Here is a 27,518-nt window from a genome sequence, read left to right as displayed (position 1 = left end):
GTAGCTTGTGCCTCACTTTCAATGTCACGAATACAAAAGCCAACACATGATTTACAAATACGCATTTTTGTTTTATAAGCTTGGTAATATTGTATCTGAATCAGAACATCGAATTACAGCACGAAAGCATAACTATTTAAAAAGAGAGCATTTTACAAATGAAAAAATTCTGGAGGATATAACACCTATATACTGAGGAAAAACTTTTTGCACCTTTAAGAAACACTTTACAAAACTCATCTCTGTTTCAGACAGTGATTAACAAGTAGCCTAACTAATTCAACCCAAATCGTCACGTATAGGCAATTCAGGCTTCCATTTCAATCACAATAATGACAATACATTTCATATGGGATGTTGTCTCTCAAATGAAGTGATGGCACTATAAAGGCAGATAAAGGACATTATCTTAAAGGGACAGTTCACACAAAATTAAAGTTTTGTCTTTTTTACTCATGTTGTTCCAAACCAATATGTCTTTTTAACAAAAAATGAAATTAGATCACAGGCTCAGTCACCATTCGCTTTCAGTCTTTATACAGAAATACAGGTTTGGAAAAACATGAAAGTGAATAAATGATAACAGGATGTTTAATTTTAAGTTTAACCATTCTGTTAATATCCGTCATACAAATCTTTGGTGCGCTGAATGGCAACAGACCCGATAATGAACAAAATTTCACTGGTTAAACACCTTTTCCCACATACACGTACATAACAGTAAACAATGTTTTTTGCAAAATAATTTAGCTGTAGATAATGTTCGTGTTGAAATGAAACATGAATACTGTCAAATACGTAACAGTGAAACTATAGTCATTGATGTGCCAGCAGCAGTGAAACCCAAAATGACGCAACTGAATAATGACACGTCCCATTAAATCAAGAGGAATAAATAACAGAAAAGGAAAGTCTGAGAGTCATTTACACCTGCAGATGGTTGGAGAAGGAAAAGAGGCCACCAAATAACCAATTGTGTTGTGCTGTACTTCTGCACAGTTGGTACGGAACTGCTAGCTTGTCCCATCCTTTTGTTATCCAGTTTGAAATAAAGTTGTTTGGTGAGTATTGAAAAAAGTGCATCACTTTGTGCTGGAACATTTATGACAAAATGCAACCACGCAGGACAAAAACAAACAAACAAATACATTCACTCGCTTAACAAAATACTTGTTCAAAGTCCACTAGCGCTTTCCTTTGCCGAAATAAATTACGTTCACAAGTTCACATTCATTTGCTGGTTGTGTTGTTTGTTCACATCTAGTAAAGGCTCACTTTTGGCTAAGAGATTTTCTCAGGAGTTCAAGATCCATCCGTGTGGGAGGGTCTTTTTGTGGTGGACAAGAGTATTCCTCTAGGGCCAGGGGAATGAACCTTTCCTGTAATCCCAGCACCTTGGTATCTTGGGAGGCCAACAGAGCAGACCATGGCTGTGGTGAAGGACCTCCCTGGCCGAGGAACCCAAAGAAAGCAATGGAGTCTATAAAAAGACATTCATAGGAATCAGCAAACAGAGTGATCCTCATCAAGGAAAGACAGATCCTGACAGCAGTTTTTTTTTTGTTTGTTTGTTTTAGAAATACCTTACCTTTCTTCTGGAGATCTGGTGTTTTAGCAAATCCCAAAGGGACCAGAAATTGTGCAGCACCAGCAATGCCAGCAGGCTGACCTCTTGTTGCAAGAAGAACTATCGACCTACACAGAACCAACCTGATTTAGTCTAAACAGTGAAATATGGAAATCACTTACCTTAAAGGGGTCATGAACTGAGAAAAATCAAAACTCCCCTGATCTTTTGACATAAGAGGTCACTGTGCTATAAAAACATTCTGTAATTTTCAGAACAGAAAATACCCTATTAGTTGTTAATTATGGCGAATCTTGATAACATTATAAGTTGACCCTAGAGAACAGTACAGAAAATAATAAACAAGCAGTTCATGACCCCTTTAAAAATAAAAGGGCTATTAAAATAAAATTGTGAAAATGCAATACTGTTCTAAAGTTTGGGGTTGATAAATCTTTTAATGTTAATCTTTTAAGTCTCTTATCCTCACCAGGGCTGCATTTACTTACTGAGCCCAAACTTATGAACAGTAGTGTATATACTAAATAAAATTGGCACTGCACAAATCCTTACACTCATCACCAGTTACCTCAATAAACACTTTAGGCCACCTCTCAACCAGACAACTATTGCAGTGCCAACTTTTCCCAACCTCTAGACAAACAGTTTAAAACCCCAAACCAAAATTTTCACCCCTCACCTCTTCATAATTTCAGATTTAAAATACTGTTCCATTTTAGTGTCCAGCGTCGTAAACAATGAGCTCTTTGTAACTTTTCCAGAGCATGCATCCACAGTAACTATGAGGAACCCTGACTGGTTGAGGTCAAACCTCTCTGCATTCACCTATAAGACAGGAAAAAGAGAAAACAGGTCCCGTAAACAATTTCTAAATGTTAACAGCATTAATTTCTGCATGCACCACAAAAGCAAGATAAATGAAGATTAATACATATTCTAATTTTCTTTCCTCTATTCTTTGTAAATTAAAAGCGGCAACCTCTCCCCAGCATCACAGCAAAATTGGCCAAAAGCACTTATTCAAATCAGCTTTATCATCATATAAAACATGATAAAAAAAATAAAAAAAACTGAAACGAAAAGTAAAATACATTATGACTGAAAACAAAAGTAGAAATGGCCACAAATTAATTTTAGTTTTTAAAAACAGTCAATTGAGAAAGTTATCAGTAAACATGAAAATAAACGTAATACGAGTGATAACATTAGACATCCTTGGAAAATTTGTTTTACTAATTAAAAGTGATTTGAAATATAATAGTTAACACTAACTTTGGCAGTCTCAAAATACTTAAAAAAGGGAAATAAATCTAAACATTTATTCTTTTCTAACATTGATTTTCCCAAGAATACATGAATGCTCTGAATGATCACACTCACAGTGATAAAGGCTTGTGTGTCATTACTCTGTTCTTCTTTAACACTGAGGGATTTGATCTGGGTTTGGAGGTAGCTGTTCCATGGATCACTGGAGAAGAAAAACTACAGGGAGGAAAATAAAAGTCACTCAGGGTTGACAGCTTAATGGCTCACAGATACAATTACCCAGAAAACGCAAGGTAAGGCTCTCGGACAGGACGGCAGATGGACACTCTGTCTATCTAGCACATAGTTCAAAGCCTGTCCTGCCCGTTCATATGGAGTTTGGACCGTACTTACCTGTGAGGCCCCACAGGCTCTGCAGGGCTCTGTGTTCGGCTTTGGCATAGGCACTATGTTGCTGGCAGGCTTTCTGTATTTGGGGTAGGCATTGGCGGTGCAGTTGCAGGTCTGAGTCTTTTGGTTGGCACGTATGGTGGCGATGATCTTCACTCTCTCACAGCCTGCGGTGGAGCAGTAGCTATGGCCATCTCGTCTGTTCCAAGCTCGTGCGTACAGCCATAACAAACTGGAGGTTAAACACAGGCTTACTGTCTCAGACTGATCAGGCTGCACTGTAAACAATAATTTATCTGGATTTGACCATATAATTTAAAGAGAAGTAGGACAACACAAGTAAAACCCAGAGGCATTGTGAGAAAATTAGCAAACAAAATGCTATACATTAGGGTAACCATACGTCCTCTTTTCCCTGGACATGTCCTCTTTTTGGACCTGGACCAAAAAAATCCGGTCGGGATTTCTAAATCACCCAAAATGTCCGGAATTCAGCTTTTGCTTTCTACAGTTGCCATTCATTGTGTGCATTTTTGTATTAAAGCCCAGCACAGGACTGTTTTCTTAAACCCACTCCCAATTTCTGACCATCACCGCCTGCTCCCGCAAACATTCTAATGTTAAATATTATTTTTGCGCATCTGGGAGCCGCTATCAATATTCGGAGTATTTAAATCACTTTGGATGCAGAGTTGCCAAATATGCATTTTTTTTCCACAGAATTGGGTTCATTTTAAACTGTTGCGGCAGATTAATTTTCTACCGTGGGTTGAAGGTTTGAATTATTGCATAAATTAAATTTGATTGAAATGCTTCAACTGAAACATTTTGCATTCTACCAATAATAAAACTGTTGTAGATGTTAAGTTTTGTGAAGGATGACCACTGGTAGGAAGCCTTTTAGCTGTGTTTAAAATCAATCTGCAAAACGGTGACTGTAAAATAGACCCTATGTATTTTAGTTATAGAAAAGACATGTTTTCAGTTTTGATATGGGATATGTTCATTTCGCTACTTTTGGGGGCTACTTTAACCTCCCTCAAACACAACAACCCATCTGCATCCTGCCCCCACTGTCCTCTTTTCTGAAAACTAAAATACGAGTATACATCAAATTAAAGGTGATATGTAAGAGAATTAACTCGTAGAGACAAATATAACTAAGCCATTCATGGGTCAATTCCAACGAAAAGTGTTAACAATGTGGCTCTGTGTCACTATCAAAACATTGCTCTGATTGTTTGAGCATCAGGATGAGCCTGACAGAACAACATTGTCTCATTCAATGGCGTGATAATAAGAAATGTTTCTTAAGCAACAAATCAGCATATTAGAATGATTTACGAAGGATCATGTTACACTCACCTAATGATTAATAAACACTTAAATCTTTAGCCGATCTGAAAATGAACACTTTATATTATAAAGCTGTGATGTCTAAATTCCCTTGGACCATTTAAAACTACAGATTTTAGGCTATGTTTACACTAATGCGTTTTCATTTTAAAACACACAACTTCTGCTACGGTTGCGCCTGTCATTTACACTACTCTGATGTTTTCGACCCTCGAAAAATGGAGACATTTGAAAAAGCTGCAGACCCCCTTTTAGTTTGAAAACTCTGGGGTTGCATTTTCAGCGTAAATGGACCAAACTGGAGACTTTTGAAAATTATGGCATGGCTGTCCACATTGGTTCTGCGTATCCTTGATGACCGTGTAAACAATAACATCATGCTCATAGTTGTACCCATAGATATGTATAGGCAGAGTCCCCATCCGACCGCTCCAAGCATGTAGAAGCATCCGCCATCTAAATAATGAAGCATCTACCTATACATATCTATGGTTTACATGCATTAATGGTCAAGTGACATGCGTTCACTTTTCACTTTCTCCCACTCATACCATTTATAAAAAAAATCTAAAACGCCAGTGTAGACCAGGATCGTTTTCATTCTAAAACGCCGTTTTAAAACGAAAACGCACTAGTGTAAACAGGGCCTTCGTTTTTAGTGTTTTATGTTTTAGAATTTTAACATTCTATTAAAAGGGATATTAATACCTTTAAAACTAATCAAAATTCAATCAAATGCATAGCCCTTATTTGATTCCTACAGCATTTTTGTGAAATCAATATGTTGATAAAGGCTTCTTAACATTTCAAATACATTTTTTCCTACCCAACAGATTTGTCGAAAAAGTACTTCCTCCCCTGCTGTCGTTTCTCTAGGTCTGAAATGGATGATACAGGGCCATAGTCCTCTATGCCATCGAAGGTGTTGTTCTGCTTGTTGTAGATGTCTGATGTGATCTGGAAGACTGTTTCATTGGGGTAGCAGAAGCCGAGAAGAGCCCAATCACCCCTACAGGAGCAACACAGTCAATAATCACATCAGGCATGAGCAATTACTACGACAATATATTATAGTTTAGCAACTAATGTTCTGTTTCAGATATGGGGGGGTATCACATTCCTCCTTTTTAACTTACTGGTCAAAATTAATCAGTGACAGGACTGTTTCTCTGGGTGCAGGTCCATTCCAGTGCACCGTGTAGCTCTTGCCCATCATCAGTACAGGTTGGTACTGCTGAGAAGGAGCTGTCTGGCTTCTGATGCCTCTGAGAACCATCGGCTTATCAGGGTATTCATCTCTACTGATAGACAGGCTCAGATTAGATGCACCCTGCGTCTGTATATACACCTATGGAGAACATAAGTAACATTGTTTAAAACGTAAAAACAGTCAAGAAGATATACAATACTGTTCAACAGTTTGGGGTCAGTAAGATTTTTATTTTATTTTTTTCAATAAAATTAATACTCTTATTCAGCAAGGAAGCATTAAATTGTTAAAAAAAATAAAAACACAATCTATTTACAATACTAATCTATATGCTGTTCTTTTGAGCTTTCTACTCATCAAAACAAAATTATGAAGCAGCACACCTGTTTTCAAAAGCAATATTAATAAATATTTCTTGAGCAGCAAACCAGCATATTAGAATAAATTCTGAAGGATCATGTGACACTAAAGACTGAAGAAATAGCTGCTGAAAATTCAGGTTTGGCTATAAACTAAATGAAAAAAAAAAGAAAGCTTTTTTACTATATTTTATCATTACATAAATGCATTCTTGTTGAGACAATTTTTTTTACAGACCACAGCTTTTGAACAATGGTGTAATGAGACACCTATTTCTTTACCTGAGAGTACTTGCCACTGCACACAACCCCATTCCAATGAGGAACATCCACACATTGTGGGTGGCGGATCAGGAAGTTGTCAGCCCTTGCCACATACGTATCTGTGTAACTGCTGATCGAACCATCCAAGTCATGAAAGATGGAATTTTTATCACCGTCCAGATCATTCTGTTCAAACCACTCGCCTGGTCGGCCAAAAAATGCTCTTAGAGTCACCTGGATGATTAAAAGGGGATCACTGGTCATGATAAATGTTAATAAAAACAACCGGACAGACGTAGAATTAATGTGGTACCATATAGACACAAGTGAAGCAAAATATAACCACATTTAAAGATCTTTCCAAGGGCTCTTTTTTAGCATGCTAAATACCAGCTGCCAGAACAGGGTCTTACTATTTAATTGCTCTGCACCAGAGCAGATGGTGATCAATCAACAGAGAACAACCAGATGTGTCGTCTCTCACAGTGAGAAACAAGCAATAAGTACAAGCATTAGTAACACTTAAGATAAATAACCCTTATTATAGACTAGACAGACTGGGAGATCTGGGTTTCTAAAGAAATGGTCTCTATGACCTTTTAGTAATGTGATTATGTTCAGGTTGCCCCAGGGGGCCAGTCCCTGTAATTAGTCTATAGTTGACTCTGACAAAAAAAAAACCTAATCGTCATAAAAAATAATTATAGGTAAAAATGTCAAAACCTTTTTTTTTTTAGGAAACATAGCTTCGATTCTGTCCATTTTCTGATTACACTTATTCTCTTTCTTACCCTGTAATCTCTATATTTATAATTAAAAAAACTGCAAAAAATAATTAAAACAAAATATAAAATGACAAATTTGTTTTTGAAATACAACAAAACTCAAAAATTATCAACAGTGGTTTTTTTAGTACCACCAAGTTACTAATATTTTGAATTAGTATTTGTTTTTAAATTTTTCATTTTTATTTTAATTTTAGTCAAAGTTGTATATAGTTCGTATTCATTTTATTTAGGTTTTAGTTCATTATGGCAAGTTGTTTTAATGTATTTTACTTTAATCAAGTAACATTTATTTTATTTTATTTTTTATGGTTTTTGTTTGATTTAATGGTAATAAACTTGGGCAGTCCCAAAATCACGTAACTAAAATCAACATAAAATCATTTAATAAATAAACAGAAACTATAAGCTCTGAAAATATATAGAGTAAAAACTAAATGACAATGGTTGCTACAACAAGGGAAATTAAATTATATATGTAAAAAAAAAAAATCTAAAATAAAATTAGTGAGTAATAAACATGACTGAAATAATATACTCAAATAAAATAAAAATAAACAAAAATGTTTTTATTCTGTAGTACTGAATATCTCATCACAGAAGCAGTTAAACTGAGTAACTTTTATGTTTGTTTGTTTGTTTGTTAAGTGGGTTAGCAGTCAAAGTATAGTAGTGTCAGTGAGCATTTGAACAGTGTCCAGGTCCTAAATGTGTATGTGCACTCACACTAGGCTGGAAGGCGAGAGACGACAGGTTATTTCTGGGTGTCAGCTGCCAGATGTTTTTCAGGCTGAATCCCACAGCCATGGTGAAGCGCTCGGTCGTGGGACTGAAGGCACGAAATGTGCTGTTTAAGATTCTCACTGGACCATCATTTATCTGAAAACCTCGGATAGGAAACGTCCTGGCAAGAACAGCGCAAACAGCATTCCAATTAAACAATGAATTTGTATTTCACGAAACCAGACAAAAGTTTATTAATACTAATCTCCCTTTATTTCTTCTCTCACGTACTTGTTTCTTGGTAGAGTTCGCATCTTTCCGTCTACTCCACCAATTCCCCAGTATTTATTTTGCCCCCCGTTGGTGCCACGATTTCTGCTCTCACCAACAAACAGAGACTGAGAGACCTCCTGACTGGAGCCCTCATCTTTAGGGTAGCTTCCATCACTGCAGTGAGAAAGAGGAGGAGGGGAGGGAAACACTGATTCATTAACTGCTTGCCTTAGGTGGTTGATCTAAAACACTAACCCAGACAAATTCACACACTTGCACACATTTGCCAATCCGACTGTGACTGTTTTAGCAAAATAAAAAATTACAAAATGTTCCTTTAAATTACTATGCCTGCAGCCAGCCACACATACAGCAAGAACATTTCCTCATATAGACATGCACTCACATATAAACACTATTATTGTCACTGTAAAACGTTTAATGCATTTCACATATGCGATTAATTAGATCATAAAGTAGCTAATTGGCAGCTCTAACAAAAAAAAACAAAAAAAATGACACGATACCTTGCAAATGACAGTCCTACACCATTGTCTGCAAATCTATCAGGAAAACAAAACAATAATCAGAAGATTGCTATATTTTATTGATGCAATGAGCTTCTCTTAAGTGCTGAGCTTTTTAAGAGGTTTACAACTAAGAGGTTTTGCCCCCTACCCTGAGTTTCGTATGATGATGTCACCTCCGCGGATCCAGGCCCCCAGATCGTTGTTTTTAAAGGAGATGAGAGTGTCGATGAGTGCGGCCACCCGTGGCCTGCTTGGAGCAGAGTTCTCATGAGGCCTGAACCTGAGAAAGAAATGTCACCAATGAGAAATGCAATCTTTCCTTTAGAGGAAAATGTAAGTGCTGCTTGCCCGAGCAACAGTGTTAAATGTGCTGTATGTACGTTTTTGACTATGTTTGCAGATATTTAAGAAACATGCTAAGTTAACATACTTGTTTATCTGAAAAACAATGCTACAGTCAGTTATTCTACTTTGAAAATGTGTGTTCCGGGACGGAATGTCTGTCTGTGTTTTGGTTTCTGAAACCCGCCCACTGCCAGTTTACCCAATTGTATTTCGGCACCTGGGTTGCCAGTTGGCAGAAAACACAGCGTATTCCATTTCATTCATTGTCAAGTGCTCTCGTTTCTGTTGGTGTCGTCAATCTGACAATTTACGTGTGCGTCAAGTCTGAGGAGGAGGGGCTGGGTGAAAAAAACCCTCTCCAATATTTTGAATTTGGACTACAATACTTAGTTCAACTACTCTGTGTCAATCCTACAAACAGCACCTTTAAAGGAATAGTTCACCGCAAAATGAAAATTCTGTCATCATTTACTCACTCTCATGTTGTTCCAAACCTGTATAAGTTTCTTTCTTATGTTGATCACAAAAGCAGGTATTTTGAAGAATGTTTGTAATCAAACAGTTGTTGGTTTCATAGAAGTGAAAGAAATACTATGGAAGTCAATGGGGATCATCAACTGTTTGATTACAAACATTCTTCAAAATACCTGCTTTTGTGTTCAACATAAGAAAGAAACTTACACAGGTTTGGAACGACATGAGGGTGAGTAAATGACAAAATTTTCATTTTTGGGTGAACTATCCCTTTAATGCTAGAATTGTGAGTTGATTTCTATATGTTTGTTAGTTTGCCACTGTAATATGAATATATATATATTTATGCATTCACAGTATTAGTGTTTATTATACTCCTTTTAATGTATGCTGATTTATATTAAAGTTGGCCTTAAATTATATTATATATAGATCTTATTGTGAACTATTTATCTATGTACATCTTTAAATCAAAATATCATAACCGGATCTTCCAGTGAAAAGTACAGTCTACAGAAATGATCTGTCACTACTTTGTTTTATCGTGACTATAAATTAAGAACCACCACTTAAAACAATGGGAAATATTTTAAAAGCTGTGACAAAGTGCACACACACACCGTGAACTCACACACAGCAGTGAACACACACCCGGTGCAGTGGGCAGCCATTTATGCTGCGGCGCCTCATTCGTGGTATTGCCGTCCCGAGACTCGAACCCACAACCTTAGGGTTAGGAGTCAAACTCTCTAACCACTAGGCCACGACTTCCACACAAATTCTTCTTAAGAAGAGAACTCCAGATATACTGAATCCCTCTGACTAGTGCAGAAACTCTATCTGGGCAGACGTGTTTTCTTTATAAGCTGAATCAACTGACCCTGGATGCAAAGAAATGCTCACCATGTTCACTCACCTAGCGCTGTTGTCCAGACAGAGGTATTCACGTGGGTCTGTTGCAGTGGCGTTGGTGCTCTTGACTTTTCTATCAATAAAGAGGCCAGCCTGACACAGGATGAAAGAAGCAATCACTCTTCACTTCGAAATTGTATGTTCAGTGTCTAGTATCATGTGAGTGATACAGTGCCAGTGAAAGTGTAGCCTGTAGTTTCTCTGCACCTGGACAGTCACGTTTCACGATACTAAGCGCACAGCTCGAGCAGGCCAACATAAACAAGCGGATAACAGAGAACTATTGTATAGGAAAACGTATGTGTGAGCACAGCGTCACACAAGCACATTGTGCGGGACCTTGAACAATGAGGCATTTCAGAGAAAGAACGAAGATGCCTTGTGTATGTGCAATAAAAACCTGAACTCGTAATTGATTGCATGAGTCTTTCCTGCAGCCACATTTAATAAAATGTTACAAATCCCAAATGATTTATGAACTGCACTATTATGAGTCACAGGGAGCTGGGTATTAAATGAAGATGGAGAAATAGCATTAGCCTTGATATTGTTTGATAAATCACCTGAAGATAATTTACAAAAACAGATTCAGAATGCATTTATAAATCATAAAGTCTAATTATCCTGAAGCATTGTTATTTTTATTTGAAAGTCTTGCCCACTGGTTTGTGAATTTGGCATTACATACATAGATGAGGTATTCGATTACCTTAAAGTTGGAATGAACACGGTTGTTAAAGAAGATGCCCAGAGGCGTGAGCTCAGCTTTAGTCTCTGGAATCAGTCCATGAGAATCACCTGTAGAAGAATTGTGGAAAACGTACCAAATTCCTGCATCCTGAGAGAAAAAAACAAGGGGAAATTCATGTACCAGGTATTTTCATAAATATGGTACATCTCCTCAGTATTTTCTGAAGGTACAAATGCCCTATTTTGTACTAGTGGAAAGTGTGGTGAATAATATTTATTCTTGAGTCCTGTTTTCTATCACAGAAAGAAGATTGAGACTTTCTTAGCATGGTCCGCTGAAGTCTTCTTTTAATAAAAAGGGCGGAGGGTACATCCTTTTATATACAAAACCTCAAACAAAGCACGACAATACCACCAGACCAAAGAGATTTATATTGGCAAATGCATCTTTAATAAAGGAATGGAATGAGGAGATGCTCTCTGTGATTACATAACCCCCTTGATGTTCTCATCAATATCACAGAGCTGTGGGCATCATTTCAAAGAGCTCAAATTCAATCAGAGAAAGTCACAGAATAATCAGTTTATGATAATATACTGTGAAAATGCTGCAAACAAACATTTTCCTAACCGTTACAGATCACAGTGAAAATGAATCATTTAGCTAGGCTATGTCAAGGATTGTGCATACCTGTGATCCAGCTGCTGAGTTACTGATCAAATGATTATTGGGGTGTGCAATCCAAAATGTAGATACTGCCCTAGAATACACAGGTCAGACAAGGTCATGTAAATGTGTGATCTTAAAATACATTAAAGCATGTTGTGTATATGTATGTACATAACACATCACAGTCAATATTACTCATATTGTACTATGCAGTATTTAAATGCATTTAGTGTTTGGTTAGCCTGGATTGCAGGTGGTTAGTGAAGAACACACAGGGTTTTTTATTCTGAAATACAGCATGTGAAAATAATCTTGCAAACAAAAACTTAAGTAAAACAATCTTGCAAACAAAAACTTAAGTAAAACTTAGCATAAATACTAATAAATATATTTGTTAAATAATTAAATACTGAGAAACTGAAACCAAACTACAATAAATTGGCATGAAATAAATCTTATATTTTATCTTTCTTTTTTATTTTACCCAAAACTAAATAAAAATAGCCATAAATTATTTTTAGTCTTTAGTCTTAGTCTTTAATATAGATTACAAAATATATAAAATATGTTGGGCAGCACTAACATTCTAAAATTATTTAGGTAAAAAAACAAAAATAAAACCAACAAAGATAAAGGAAAACTAATTAAAAAAAAAGCAAGGGAACCTAAATTTAAAAAAAAGACTGTAATAACCCTGGCACAAAAGTGCATACGTTTACTAACCTGACCCACAGCCTACCTCACTGTTTGATCAGATCTACAACTCTGAAACATATTCCATCATCTATCTTCATCCTGAACATCTACAGCTCTATACACACACACACTCCCAAAACATTTGTTATCCTTTTGAAAACAGCACCTCCTCAGCTATCCTCTGCCTGGAATGCTGGGTGTTTTATTGCCCGGATAAGAGAAAAAGACTATCGCTGAGCCTCAGGAAATGAAAGCTCTGTTCTTTCTCCTGTTATTTGACCAAACAATACAGCAGGTCACACTGTCAAGGTCAGTCTCCCAGAGCAGAACAAGCATCAGGAGACTTTCAGATAACAGAATGCACAATTTCAAGCTGAGAGGCTTCAAGCATAGTGAATACTGGCCTTAGTTTAAGTTACAGGTCTATCCAGCAATATTAAATAAATATGTGAGAGTTTATGGTGTCTTACTTGCACTCGTTAGCAGGCAATGGTACATATCCTTTGTGAACCCTGCCTGTAATTTCTGTGCACATGCTATCGTTGCGGTCGGTAGGGAGAATGGTCCCTGGCCTGGTCAACAAGCCAAGGTTATGGAAAAATATGTTCCTTTGTTCAATCCCGTCCTCCAGGAAAAAACAATGTCCAAGCGTAACATAGCCAACTGTGTCCCTAACCTATAATAAAAGAAAGACATTGTGGTAAATCAAAATGAAAAGATCAATGTAAAGAAATACATTATTATAAAGATGTATATATTTCTCTCACCAGCAGGCCGTTAGTGGCATGTATGCCAACGCATCGGGAGAAGGAGTGATGGATGGAGAGGGAGTTTAAATATGTTGGGTCACTGTATCCCCCGCGCTGGTCCACATCTCCACACCTATGAAAGTTCACAGGGTATCTACCCTTCTTCTGCTGCTGACCCATGTGTTTCAGCTCCACCTGAGACAAGTGGACCGACGAGAAGTTCCCCAAAATCTAAACAAGATCAAAAACACAACAAATAATATCCATTGTTAATTATACAAAACTGTTAAAAATATTAATTCTAATCATAAATATAATCAAATATAATGAAACAAATGTACATAAAAAAATATTTTTTTAAAAATTAAACAAATAATTCTGACATTTTCTCCACTAACACACTCTATATTAGCACAGCGCTGATCTTGCCAGAAACAGTAAAGACTGCTGCATAATATATGTTTGGTAATTTACATGATGTAAACATTGAACCGTCAACTAGTCTACTAGTGAAAAAATTAGTAAGTCGTATAAGCGCTACTTGTGTTGTGGTTTTTCATTCTGCTGCCAAAAATAACACAATAATAAGATTATGCTTTCAGTTTTTTCCATTCAAAAAAAAAAAAAAAAAACTGTACTCAGTTATCTGGTGCAAACCCCAACATACAACAGCCAGTGATTTCTCCACATGACAGCACCAGACAGCTTAGTGTTAAATAAACACACAACCACACACACACAGAGTTTCAAACAGACCTTGATGTGTCCCCCGAAGGTGTCATAGCTGAAGTACTGGCACCAATTTTTTCCGTAGCAGGAGTTTTCCATTTCTCCATGAATGAGGATATTCCTTGAGAGGAGAGCCACCTCTGCACGCATGTCCACACCGTCCAGTATCTCTCCCACATGGGTGAACTGAGGCTTTCCTGAAAAATTCCAACACATAAACACACACCATAAAGCTCAATGACTGATGACAGACTTACAAAATATGAAAGATTTACCTTAAATAATGAAACCAACTCCAATAAAACAAAATGCGATTTCTGTTTAAAGATTTTTATCAATTAATTAGATGAAATAGGAAGAACTGGAAAAAATGAGTGGATAAACTTAAAAAGAAAAGTAAAAAAAATTAAATAAATAATGGATCCAGGAAGGAAAGCAACATGTCCACACATTCAGACTGCCCTTTACGCACACCCAGAGTGCACACAGTATCCTTCCGGAGGGAAAAGGCCTGGCAAAAGCTTTGCCAACAGGACGCAATGCACACGGTGACATTTAAACTACATCCTTTTAATAAAGGCCATATACTGAAGACATTTCCAATTCTCCAAGGAATTAACATATGTGCTGGGAATAATGAATATATTGTAATACATACACAATACACCCCATAAACTATCTGGATACTTAATAATGCATGAATGTTTTAGCATTATACTACAATATCAACTCAAGTGACATTTATTTTAAAAATATAATATACCATTTAAAAGTTTGGGGTCAGTAAGTTTGTTTGTTTTTGGGGTTTTTTTGGAAAGAAATTAAGGCTTTTATTCAGAAACAATGCATTAAATTGATCATAAGTGACAGTAAAGACATTTAAAATGTTACAAAAGGTTTCTATTATTAAGAAACACTGAAAAAAACAAAAAGTATCCACACAAATAACGTTCAAACATTTGTTTGACTTAAAGGGACAGTGTACCCAAAAATGAAAATTCCATTATTAATTATTCACCCTCATGTCGTTCCAAACTTGTAAAACCTTTGTTCATCTTCAGAACACAAATTAAGACATTTTTGATGAAATCTGAGAGCTTTCTGACCCTGCATAGACAGCAATGCAACTACCACGTTCAAGGCACAGAAAGGTAGTAAGGACATCATTAAAATAGTCCATGTGACATCAGTGGTTCAACCATAATGTTATGAAGCTACGAGAATACTTTTTGTGCGCAAAGAAAACAAAAATCATGACTTTTATTCAACAATTTCTTCTCCTCTGTGTCAGTCTTCAATGCACATTCACAAGTGTACCATGATGCATGTGTGTGCATTCCTCTGCTTATAAACAAAGTGATTCTTTTCTTTGTGCACGAAAAGTATTCTCGTAGCTTCATAACATTACAGTTGTACCACTGATGTCACATGGACTATTGTATTGATGTCCTCACTAAATTTCAGGGACTTAAGAGTGGTAGTTCTGTTGCTGTCTATGGAGGGTCAGAAAGATCTCGGATTTCATCAAAAATATCTTTATTTGTGTTCTGAAGATAAACAAAGGTCTTACGGATTTGGAATGACATGAGGGTTAGTAATTAATTACAGAATTTTAATTTTTGGGTGAGCTAACCCTTTAAGTGTCCAAATTCCTATCCTTAATAAAGACCAGCTGGGACATTAGCACTGGAAAGCAATTACTGAAAATGTTTTAACAGGGTGGAGCACATTATCTATATGGCCTCTGCTGGCTTCTGGTCAGAAATGACAGTTTGTTTATGTGATTCTGGTAAACAGTCCTCACCCTTTTCCTGCCTCAAACACAAGGACACAGTCATTACTTGAGCTCGGCTGTATACAGATTCACAGCAAGATTCCGGACAGATACACTGTGTCACCACAAGAAACCAGGGGAAATGCATGCTGTTTACCTCACCTTGAATTCGAACCTGTTTCCTGTTACAGTGGGGACATGGGAGCAGGGTGAATTCCTCTGCCTGATGCATGGAGTAATCAGTGCTGGCCACCACAATCCGATCGCCTGGTTTCCAGCTGCTAACGTCATCCATCAGGTTCAGAACCACTTTATCAACTGCATCCACCTGGAAGCCTGTTGTCGGGTAACCTTTATAGTAGAACAAAAACCATTGTAGGTTTTAAAAGGGTAATCTTTTAATACATTCTTGTATTGTAGATTTTACTCTATGCTGTCAAAGACATACCATTTTTCCACTCGCTGTAAGCAGTAACAGTGAAACCAACACCATCCACAGTGACAAAATCTCGGCGGGCCAGCGCCTTGCCACCTGTGTCATGGTTCTCATGTTCGCGTACGTCTTCCGTGCAAGAACCATTTCCTCCACCAATTACTGAGACCAAGGCCCATGCCTGCCTAAAATAGAGATAGAGAGATAGAGCTATTTAAAAAATGGACAAAAACATTCAAGAGAAAACGTGATGCAGAGTTGGAGGAATGGTGTATTTTTAGCATATAAACTGGCTAAAATCAATCACTTCAATGACTACAACATTTAAAATCCAAATTAGGATAAATGGCTTCTCCATTAAGACTTGTCAATGCACTTCCATGTGGAAGTGATAATCAGTTATTGCACATCATTTAATGGAAGAGCAGCCAAAACTCTTGGGTGAAAAAGCCAAACACTGTCAAGGATGAATGAGAATGGCTAATTGAGTCCTTCCTTCCTATTATTTTTCTAGTCAGCCCATTAGTACAGTGAAAAGAGCAGTTGTCACTCAACTGAAGGCAATTGAATTTCTGTCATCAGTCTATGATGATAATATAAACCAAAATGTGAATTGTTTGAAGAAAGTCATTGCTTTTATGAAAGAACACCATCTGAATATTCATAATGTTCAAGGATTCGAAAAAATTTCATTTACTCATCCTCAATATCATTACTGTATGATTCAATTTAAAGAGAAATGAAAATTCTGTCATCATTTACATCCTCTTGTCGTTCCAAACCAGAATGACTTTATTTCTTCTGCAAAGCACAAATAAATGTATTCTGACAAATGCCTTGGTGTTTTTGGTCCATACAATGGAATAATCTTCTAAATATTTTTTTTTTTTATGTTCCACAGAACAAAGTCATACAGATTTGAAATAACACCAAAATTAGTATTTTTCCTTTTTGAAGATTTTTCAGTTTTGGATGAACTATCCTTAAATTTCAGTCTGTTTCTCACATAAAGCTGTCATATTACTTAAGACGACTCTGAATATGCATTAATATAGGCTAATATGCATTTGGACCACTTTAATGATGCTTTCTGTCATTTTTGATGCTCAACAACCCCATGTCACCATTCACTTGGATTTGGATTGACAAGAGGAGTGTGAACACACTACTGAACATGTCTTTTTGTGGTCTCCAGATGTCATGTGGGATTGAAATGACAAGAGAGTGATAACTAATGAAAGAATATGTAAACTATCCCTTTAAAAAATGAAAAAAAGAAGGATAATAAATTTCTTGACCTTTTTTACCTAATTAATTCATAAATGATTCCCCCACTGGATATGTCCAATCCTACTTCCTCCCTCCTTATATTGTTTAATTCAGCTTTGGAAAGGATGGAACTAAAATGAGTGGGGGGGAAAGGGGGGGTAAAGAATACCCCAAAAATAAAACTATTATGGCTCAACAGGCCCTGGAGCTACTGGTGTCAGCTTCTGTAGTAGCATTAATACTTCCACCATGATGAAACTGCAGTTACTTCTTCACAGCAACTAGGTCAGAAATGCTATTTGTTATACTGACGCATATGAGCTCAAAAGGCCAAGCCTCAAACATGAAACCCTCCAGAGGTTTGGAAAATAGTGTCTCATTGAACTTTCGCCCATTAAGAAGTGTGGTTCACTGCAGTTTACAACAAGTTAATAAAATCTTTGTGGATAAACAGAGTGACTAACTACCCACATTTGAGACCAATAAGACCAAAATATCCTCTGAGATGTGAGATCTATAATATCCACAAAAAAAAAACATATAAAAATTTTATATCTCATCATTTCATCATCTATCAGCAAAAAATGCAACAATATTAACTCATCTCTCAGAATAACTATTATGCCTTACTAACACAGGAATCTTTCCTGTCTTTCCATCTCGTTCCTGGCAATTCCCTACCCTCAAAGGGGAGAAGAATGTCTAAAATCATTAAAGAAGAATTGTGACAATATTTCCTGCACATTAACACCTTGAACATTTGAAACAATAGTACTTCCATATTTTTTGTGTGGCACTAAAACTTAAAAGTCTTTGTTTAACAATCATGGAATGTTTTTCCAAAGTTAAAAAACAGGCAGCAATCATTTCCATGATTCTATGATGTCAAAACCTGCATGAAATTTGTGGGAATAAACCATTTTCCACAATAACAAAACAAACTCTTTCTTCAACACAGATACAGACACACCAGGGATCTTATCAGTGACTCTGAAATCCTTTTGTCATTTAACTCGTTTGATATGCCTAAATATGATGATCACCTTGCAAAAGGAATCCTTTTTGCAAAATAAAAAAAATCTAAAATCTACTCTAATGAAAAATGGCCAATTTTTACAGTGTGAGAAATACACTAAAAATGCTATAACAAAGACAACATCTTGTTAAATTAAATTGTCATATCATGCGATTTCAAGTTTTCCTTTCTCTTTGCAGTGTTACAAGCTCTTGGTGCATAAAGAATATCTGTAAAGTTGCAAAGACTAAAGTCTCAAACCCAACTAGATATCCTTTATAAAAGTTAAGACTCGTCCACGCACTCCTAAAACAGCTAGTTTAAACACAACATTTTACGTGTCTACATCACGATGTGGGAAGATTTGCATAATGCTGCCCAAATGTTAACACAAAGAAAGAAGCTGTAACTTTTATTCTCACTATTGCCGCCGGCGGCATGTCATGGAGACGCTGTTTCATTGTGAAAGCGAAAATACTTTGTTTGGCCTTCCAAAAGAGAACACAACTAGAAATCAGTGGTTAAGTTGTATTTACAGTTGTATTGTTCCAGAACAATTCAACCCAAATATTCAGATGTGTGCAGCACATTTTATGGAGGACGGTTTCCTGATCCTGGGAGAGAAGCCTACAATGCCAGCTGTTCTGACTTAAATAAGTAAACGTAAGTACGTTTACTTATTTAAAGGATTTGCCACTGATGATTCAAATGTGAGTTTCTCCGATCACAAATGCAGACAAATGCAAAACACAGTATAAGTCATTATAATCCGTGATTATGTCCCCACTGGATTCAACAAATGGCTCGTTTGTAATGGGTTTTATTGTTTTTGTCTTGTGGCGCCGGTGTTCTGACCGGGACACACATCACAGTATAGTAAGGGGTGTAACATTTCCGTCACACGCTTGAGGCATTCGGCCAATCACAACACACTGGAGAGCTGGCCAATCAGAGCACATCTCGCTTTCCAGAACAATGAGCTTTGTAAAAAACGACGTGTTTCAGAAAGGTGGGGCATAGAGGAGAAAGAATAATGTACAGTATGTGGAAAATAATGTTTTTTGAACCTTAAACCGCATAAACACATTTCATTACACCAAATACACAAAATAATGTTATTTTTAGCAACATCATATGACCCCTTTAAGAACTTGCAAAATTAAGTCATGGCCTTATTTCTATTATAACCAAAATTATAAAAAATATTTGTATTAAATTAATAGTTTATACACTATTAGAATAGATTTAGAACTTTAATTTGTATAAAATTTGCATTGTTTTTTTTATTATACTTATTGTTTTACACTTTTTTGCACAGAAATTTTCCACTGACCCTCTTGCAACCTCTGGAGGTCCCCTTGCCCCTCAATTAACACATGTTTTGTACCCAAACATACACCTCTTTCCACTGAGACAATCCTCCCTGAGCAATGAGGTTAAGTGCTCTCTTAACAACACAAACAAACTTTACAATAAGCAACTTTCTTTCATACCTCAACTCTTAGCAATTTACCTCCTAGTTAGTCTGAGATTGGCAGTGCCCATATGTTAGATTTATCACTATCCAATAACAGGCTTATCAATTAATTTATACCAAAAAAATGTGAGCTCCAATGCACCCCCTCATGAGTACCTATGGGGAGCAGGGGGTTAGACTTGGACAGGCTGGTTTATGTTGCGCAAGTTTTTAGTTAGATTGTGCCAGATTGTGAAAGGGAGCTGCCAAGTTTGCATGTTTTCATCAGAGATGTGGTGAGTTTGAATGGTAACGGCTGGAAAGCAAGGGTAAAGGAAAGGGTTTCTGTACGCGCAATGTGTCAAACTGAAGTCTCCAAATGAGTACATTTAAGTTGGTTTTTCTGTCACACTTACTACTAACCAAATCCTGCCCCAACAGATTCACTGAAAACCACATAACAGCAATGGCACAAAGTCAGTAGTCAGCAGACAGATAATATTTCCTCATATGACACACTTTTTCTTTGCCTTGGAGTTCTAGTTATGTAACAGAACACAGAAAAATGAGTTTTCATGCCCAAGACCTTTGACCAAACTAATGTGTCTAGAGACGCAGTCTGTAGCTTAAACATTAAAATAAGCATGCATATTATTTTCCACATTTCTTGAAGTAGTAAGAGAATGTTACACAGAAACTACAAAGCATTATACCTTAAAAAAATTCTATATTTCACAATAAACCCCTAAAAAAAAAACTAAATGGCAGTTGCACTATAATTTAGTTGCACGGTAGTAAACTACATCCCTCACTGAAAATCTATACTCTGCAATGTAACTAGAAGAGACTCCACACCTGGTTCTTCTGGCTTTGAGCTCTTTAAAAATCCTTGCATTGAGATATAGACAGATACACACGTCAGCACTTCTCAAACAAATCCTGGAAATATGACTGTTTAACCTTTCACCGGGGTTTCCTTCAGAATACTGCCATGTCAAACACTGGGTGTCTTCTATAGATACATTTCTGTGAAACAACCAACCAGTTAGGTTAAGCCCAAGAGTGCTAAGGACTATTAGCTACAAACAGTTGGCTTACATTCGACTGCTCATACATACAGGGGCAAAAGTCAACATGCCAACTGAATAACTAAGCACTTCTATATTTGCTTTAAATTTTTCGTTTATATTAATGTGCTGGATGTACAGTGGCCCTGAAGTGTATTTAGAGTGTTTTGGACACCTAAGTCACACTTTAAAATGTCTGAATGCAACTGCATTAGACAACATTAAATTCAATCCAAAAATAACATTGAATATGAAACCAAGAGACATCCCTTCCTCAGAACTAACTTTTTGAGCTATTTTTGGTCTCAAGACCAGAAAGTGCATGCCACATTTTTTTTTTTTTAAATTATGTAATGCAAAGACAATCCTGCATATTTAAGTGTGCAGCCACCATCCAAACAGACTGCATGACTGCATGAATAAAACTAATAATGTCTGCACAATACACGCCGCCTTTGGGATTCAATAGCTGGGTGAGTCTGAATTTAGGATATGGTTTATGGAACAACAGGACACTTGCTGTTCCTAACCACACCAACTTCAAAGCTGTGCTCATCATTATCAAAGCTAAAACACATTAGATTTAAAAAAGCTTCTTTCCTGCTTCCACTCTCCAGAGATTCAATGACGTTTGAAGCACATTTATAGGAAATCTCTCACAGAGTTTATGGCATCCCTACATCCCTGTCCCTGGTTTAAAAAAAATGGTTTAAGCTGGTCTCCCAACCTAACCTAACAGACGAAAAGTGCTCAAAACCTCTCTTAAACCAGCCAGGAGACCAGCCTGACCAAACTGTGAGACTAGCAAACCAGCTTTAGCTGGTTTTAAATGTTTTTTTTTTTTTCAGTAGGGAAGCTTTATTCACCTGTATTTGAGATTAATGACATGGTTGCTGCCTAGAAGATCCTGGATTGTTCTTTTGGTCTCCTCCAGCAAGCTCTTAACTGCAGAATCTCCAGTGGCCAGTGCAACAATGCGTCCTGCAGGTAGAGACTTCAGCAGCTGACTAAGCCTCTTACTGTCATTCCGAGAATCGTGCGTGTCGAAACGCTCGTTACACACCACCTCCGCCGTGTCCTGATCAACCACCCGCAGGTTAATTCCGCGGCTGAAGTTCTTCTGGAAGCCGTGGTCACCGGTAGCCAAACCTGAAGCAGGTACAGTGCGAGTGAGGAAGGTCCAGGACAGTCTCTCTGACCCATGGAGCTCGAGAGTTCCTCCGGCATTCACACCCAAAAACTTGTGTCCCATCCCAGGAACCTCAGTCACGGCGGTTTCATCTGATCTGCCGACCAAGGTGATGGTAGCCAGGGACCGATATCGGCATTTTGGAGCACCGATATGGAGAGCACCACCATCTTCTATCAAAATGTGGCGTGTTCGTAATGTGATGTTTTTGGAGCCTTTTTTATCATCGGCAAACACAACTGAGCCTATAATAAAATTAATGACATCAGCACAAAGATGATACCTAAAACCCAAATAAATGTTCAAGAATAATATAAAAATAAATATACTAAAATGTATTTGAAATGCATTTATTTTATGCTAAGAATACCACAAATACATTTACATATTTAAATACCTAATAAAAAATAGCCTGCAATAGTTCTTTTAATATACTTAAATTCTGCTGAATTGGAACAACTAATTTTGTACTTATTGTGCAGAAGTGGTGCTGAAGTCCAACCAAAGATATACTGAAGTATATCTGATTGTGCTAAAGTGGAACTATTGCAAGTATACTTCAGGTACACTTTAAATATCTTGTATCAATAGTGGCATTAAAACACATTTTAGGCTTAATATTAAGAAATGTACTTTGTGCACAAGTAGTATTCCAAATAAATTTTAATTATAATTTTTATATCAGTAAGTCTTGAGCAAAATGTCGGTACATATGTTAATAGCTTTGAACTATACTTAGTAATATGAAATACATGTATTTTAAATGTATTACTTGTTGACTAGCGTAATACAGAAATGTACAAGAATTAACAAGCCACAGTGTTTTGCAAAGGTATTTTTTACACATTCCTCAAATGCTCTTACCTCCAGCCTGGATAGTGATAGAGTACAGGGTGGCAGATGAATCTAGGCGATAATGCTCACCACTGCGTACCACCACCACCTTTTTAAGATCATGGCCAGGTTTCCAGGAGCGCAGCACAGGGTTGTGATGAGGGCAGTTATCTACAAAAAGATGTAGCAGGGCATTTCAGAGTCTGAGTACAAGATGATTGAGTACAGTTTTGATATTGACAATAAGGATCAATGATAACGTTTTCTTTTCTATTATGCTAAGCCAGTAGTTCAAATTTTTACTTTTCCCACCACAAAACATTGATCAAAATATTTATTATTGTATTTTAATATTTGCTTTGCTAGAAATTATATTTTAGTAATAATAAACATTAAATGTAAAGTTTTCTTTACATCAAACAAACATTTTCCATTACAAATTTTATTATAAAATATCATATAATTCCATAAATTAATTTAGCAAGAAACTATGACCGTCAGTGCAAGTTAGTGAGTGGCCTGTAGTTTTCCACACACTTTTACTGATACCATTCTTGAAATTTCAGCAAAAACTCATCCATGTTAGACATCTTTATACAGCTCAAAATGTTACACATTTTTTTATTAATGCTGCTTTTTTTCCCTTCTTTTTTCTTTTTTACATCTATTCTGCAAAAAACAATGTATCACCATTTCAACAAAATATTAAGCAGCACAAATATTTTCAATATTGTTCTTTAGCAACTAAATCAGCATATTAGAATGATTTTTTGTTTTTTTGAAGGATTGTGTGATAATGACAACTGGAGTAATGACTGTTGAAAATTCAGCTTTGATATTGCAGGAATTAATTTATAATTTAGATTTAAAATATATTAAAATAGAAAACAGTTAAACTGTAATAATATTTCACAATATACTGTTTTTACAGTATTTTTGATGAAACAAATGCAGCGTTGTTGAGCATACGAGACTTGTTTAAAGCCTAAAAAAAACATGAAAAATGTCTTACTGACTCTAAACCTTTTAATGACAGTGTGTTTCTCACACATTCAAGGTGATCGTGTCTTACCATCCAACACATCTTTAGAGGCAAGACTGAGGACGACTATGAGAATCACTAGGAAAACACAGAAGAAGACGCCAACACAAATATAAGTGTTCTTCCTCTGCTGGTTTTGGGCATGTTCTCTTCTGCTCTCATCTCCTGAGAGATTAAAAACCGAAGGTCGTGCAGGGGGCGGGACCGGGGGCTTCAGTGGGGGTGGTGGAGGAGACTTGGCTGGGGGTGGAGAACGAACTGGAACAATCCTGCCTGGAACATATCCTGACGACCACTGAGCATTTCCGTTGACAGGAGCCACAAAAATGGGGTGACTGCTGGGGCCATCATTCACCTGCATGGTATAACTGTCTGCCACGTCCTGTGAGAGAGAAAAAAAAGAGAGAAAACCATAAAAGATAAGATATCATTTAAATGTTTGGGGTCTGTATTTAATGTTTTTGAAAGGAGCAAGGCTGCATTTATTTAATCAAAATACAATACACTATAATATTATTAGAATTTCAAATAACAGCTTTCTATTATAATATATTTTAAGATGTTTTTGGCAGCCATCATTTCAGTCTTCACTTTCACATTATCTTTCAGAAATCATTGTAATATGCTAGAAACCTTTGATGAACAGGAAGTTCAAAAGAAGAGAATTTATTGGAATTTATTTATTACTTTTGATTGATTTAATGCACCATAGCTAAATAAAAGTATTGACTTCTTTGAAAAATAAAAAAGACACCAACCTTTTCAATGAGAGAGTATGCAAAATTTGTTTTTGAAAAAATACGAACAAATATATTTGATATTACAAAAACTACACTACACCACCTTGACAGGCATTAAGAATCAAGCTCAAAGTATTGTGGGCCAACTAAGCTGGCATAAAACTGTTCCGACTTAATTTCGATCGGGTCTCAATTTCATAGTGGCATGACAACATACTTTGAAGTGCAAGCTTTCTGTGGGTTTTCACGTTTTCAAGTTATTTACAAAACACATGGCACCAATTACAAGAAAAAAAGTGCTCAGTCGTGCTCAGTGCAACCCGTGGCCCCTTCATGCCACAAAACAACAGGCACGGGCCCTGTAAAGAACTCTCCATATAAAAAAAAGTGAAAGTGAAAGTGACGTGACATTCAGCCAAGTATGGTGACCCATACTCAGAATTAGTGCTCTGCATTTAACCCATCCGAAGTGCACACACACAGAGCAGTGAACACACACACACACTGTGAACACACACCCGGAGCAGTGGGCAGCCATTTTATGCTGCGGCGCCCGGGGAGCAGTTGGGGGTTCGATGCCTTGCTCAAGGGCACCTAAGTCGTGGTATTGAAGGTGGAGAGAGAACTGTACATGCACTCCCCCCACCCACAATTCCTGCCGGCCCGAGACTCGAACTCACAACCCTTCGATTGGGAGTCCGACTCTCTAACCATTAGGCCACGACTCCCCCATGAAAAAAAGCCTGTCACACAAATATTTGCTTACCAATAACCACCCAGGCCAAATTCCTTAATTAACATTCAAAGAGACTTAAAAATGTCAAACAGAGAGTCTAAACAATTTGGCTTCAGTTGTACCAAACAGTTACTAATGCAAGCGAAGAAAACAAAAATTACAACTTTAGTCAACAATTCCTTTGTCAACAGTCTCCTCTTTGAATAAAGTCATTATTTTTTGTTTTCTTCGCTTACAAAAAGTATTCTTGACGCTTCATAAAGTTACAGTTGAATCACTGATGGCAGATGGAGTATTCTGACGATGTCTTTCATACTTTTCTGGACCTTGACACTACTATTTACTTGGCAGTCTATGGGACAGTCACAAGCCTCCCGGTTTTCATCCAAAATATCTTAAATTGTGTTCCCGAAGACGAACGAAGCTTTTACAGGTTTGGAACGACATGGGGTTAAGTGATTAATGACAACATTTTCATTTTGGGGTGGAGTATCCCTTTAAGTTAGATTCTTCAGGGCAAAAATCAATCACAAAAACTTTTCTAATCTTTTAAACATTAGGGTAGATTAGAACAACCACACTGACCCCAACATCTGTTGAACCGTAGCTCATTTATTATTGCACTATTAAACTAATTTCATCGTAGCTTTGATCAACACAAAGATCGCACTATCACCAGATCCTGATCTGGCCATCTGCAGCTCCTCAGTCATAAACGCAGGGGCACAGAAATCACTATAACTGAGGAGGACATTCACCACCCCCCTTCTTTTGGGATATAATCAATACAGGTCCGTGCTTTAATGTGTCCCATCCCCCACTTTTCAAACAGTTTTTCTCCCCTGAACAAATGAAATCACATTTTAAAGGGGGATGAGCAATGAATCTCCCTAGTCTGAGGGGGTGAGTGGACAATGGCAGCCAGCCTATGGACAGAAACTTACAGGCCATCTGTGGTCACCCAGAAAGGTTGTGTAGTCTACTAGTGAAAGTATAAATAAATAGGAGTCTTTTAAAACATGCTCAGATGATTATTCAGGAAAAGTTTTCATAGATACGAAAACTTAATTACCAAAATAAAATTACTTTCTTATGATGACCTACATTGTAAATGCAGAAACAGAAGATGCAGATGAATGCAAAAACCTTGTTAAAACCAGACTAAGATGGTCTCCAGACCTGGCTGGTTTAGATAGCCAGCCAGTTGTTCTCCCAGTGTGACCAGCTGACAAGTGTTTAAAGCCAAGTCTGAGGTTGGGAGACTGGCAAACAAGCTTAGGCTGGTTTACTGTATATATATATATATATATATATATATATATATATATATATATATATATATATATATATATATATATATATAAGAATACTATTAATTTTTTAATGACCATATTTAAATTTAAATGCAGCAATTGCATTGCTTCGCTCAGAGAAAAAAAAAAAAAAAAAAAAAAAAAAAAAATGGATTTGTTCTGCCTGAACTGTTTGAATAGAAACATGCTGGCACCGAGACTGGCTCGCTACATCGGCCCCCTCTAAAGTTTACACAATGCCACAAAGTTCCATCAACTTCAGATGCATGCGTAACTTCATTCCTGCTTTCAGTCATGACTCGGATCTCACAAAAGATGCCGTAAACGCATAATGCACGACTGAAAATCTGTTGAAAGACCTTCCTGCAGTAGAGGTCTAAACTGGGGGTCCCAACAAGGAAACAGGGGTGAAGATCTCTTACCTTCGATCTCTTTTCACTGTCACTTGCTTGGCTCGTCCGCTATTTTCTCTATCAACCGTAGAGAGCCGCACGCAACTCAGGCAACTATTTGACAGGGAGACCGCACTAAATGTGTTTTAATCTTCTTTTACATGGTGTTTTCATTCCTTGGCTGAAGTCAGCCAGCCCCGTCCCAGGCGCGGCTCGCGGAGGAAGTGAAATTAGAGGCGTGTACTGAAG

General features: G+C 37.0%; 1 protein-coding gene across 1 annotated transcript; it reads right to left on the bottom strand.

Annotated features, from left to right (window-relative positions):
* Positions 1 to 50: 50 nt before the first annotated feature.
* LOC109075060 (cell surface hyaluronidase) lies at positions 51 to 27,518 on the bottom strand. Its single transcript, XM_042723895.1, has 24 exons — positions 27,300 to 27,518; positions 24,119 to 24,470; positions 23,077 to 23,217; positions 21,890 to 22,457; positions 16,232 to 16,401; positions 15,946 to 16,134; positions 14,037 to 14,206; positions 13,299 to 13,511; positions 13,002 to 13,207; positions 11,857 to 11,926; positions 11,185 to 11,313; positions 10,480 to 10,568; positions 8,893 to 9,024; positions 8,742 to 8,777; positions 8,233 to 8,388; positions 7,945 to 8,122; positions 6,452 to 6,667; positions 5,737 to 5,948; positions 5,427 to 5,609; positions 3,248 to 3,476; positions 2,969 to 3,070; positions 2,268 to 2,413; positions 1,589 to 1,695; positions 51 to 1,480 (listed from the first exon to the last, which is right to left on the bottom strand). The coding sequence occupies exons 2-24, from the start codon at positions 24,447 to 24,449 to the stop codon at positions 1,272 to 1,274; spliced, it is 4,182 nt and encodes a 1,393-aa protein (XP_042579829.1). The 5' UTR covers positions 24,450 to 24,470; positions 27,300 to 27,518; the 3' UTR covers positions 51 to 1,271.

This window comes from Cyprinus carpio, chromosome B5, assembly GCF_018340385.1.
Source record: "Cyprinus carpio isolate SPL01 chromosome B5, ASM1834038v1, whole genome shotgun sequence".
NCBI lineage: Eukaryota > Metazoa > Chordata > Actinopteri > Cypriniformes > Cyprinidae > Cyprinus > Cyprinus carpio.
The sequence above is the reverse complement of the archived record's forward strand: the minus strand, read 5'-3'. Positions and strand labels throughout refer to the sequence as shown.

Excerpts from the sequence above, each read along its gene's own strand:
- LOC109075060 (XM_042723895.1), bottom strand. The coding sequence starts at position 24,449 with ATGCAGGTGAATGATGGCCCCAGCAGTCACCCCATTTTTGTGGCTCCT. Across the intron at positions 23,218-24,118 it reads CTCTAAAGATGTGTTGGATG|ATAACTGCCCTCATCACAAC; the intron begins GTAAGACACGAT and ends ATCTTTTTGTAG. Across the intron at positions 5,949-6,451 it reads GCAGTGGCAAGTACTCTCAG|GTGTATATACAGACGCAGGG; the intron begins GTAAAGAAATAG and ends TGTTCTCCATAG.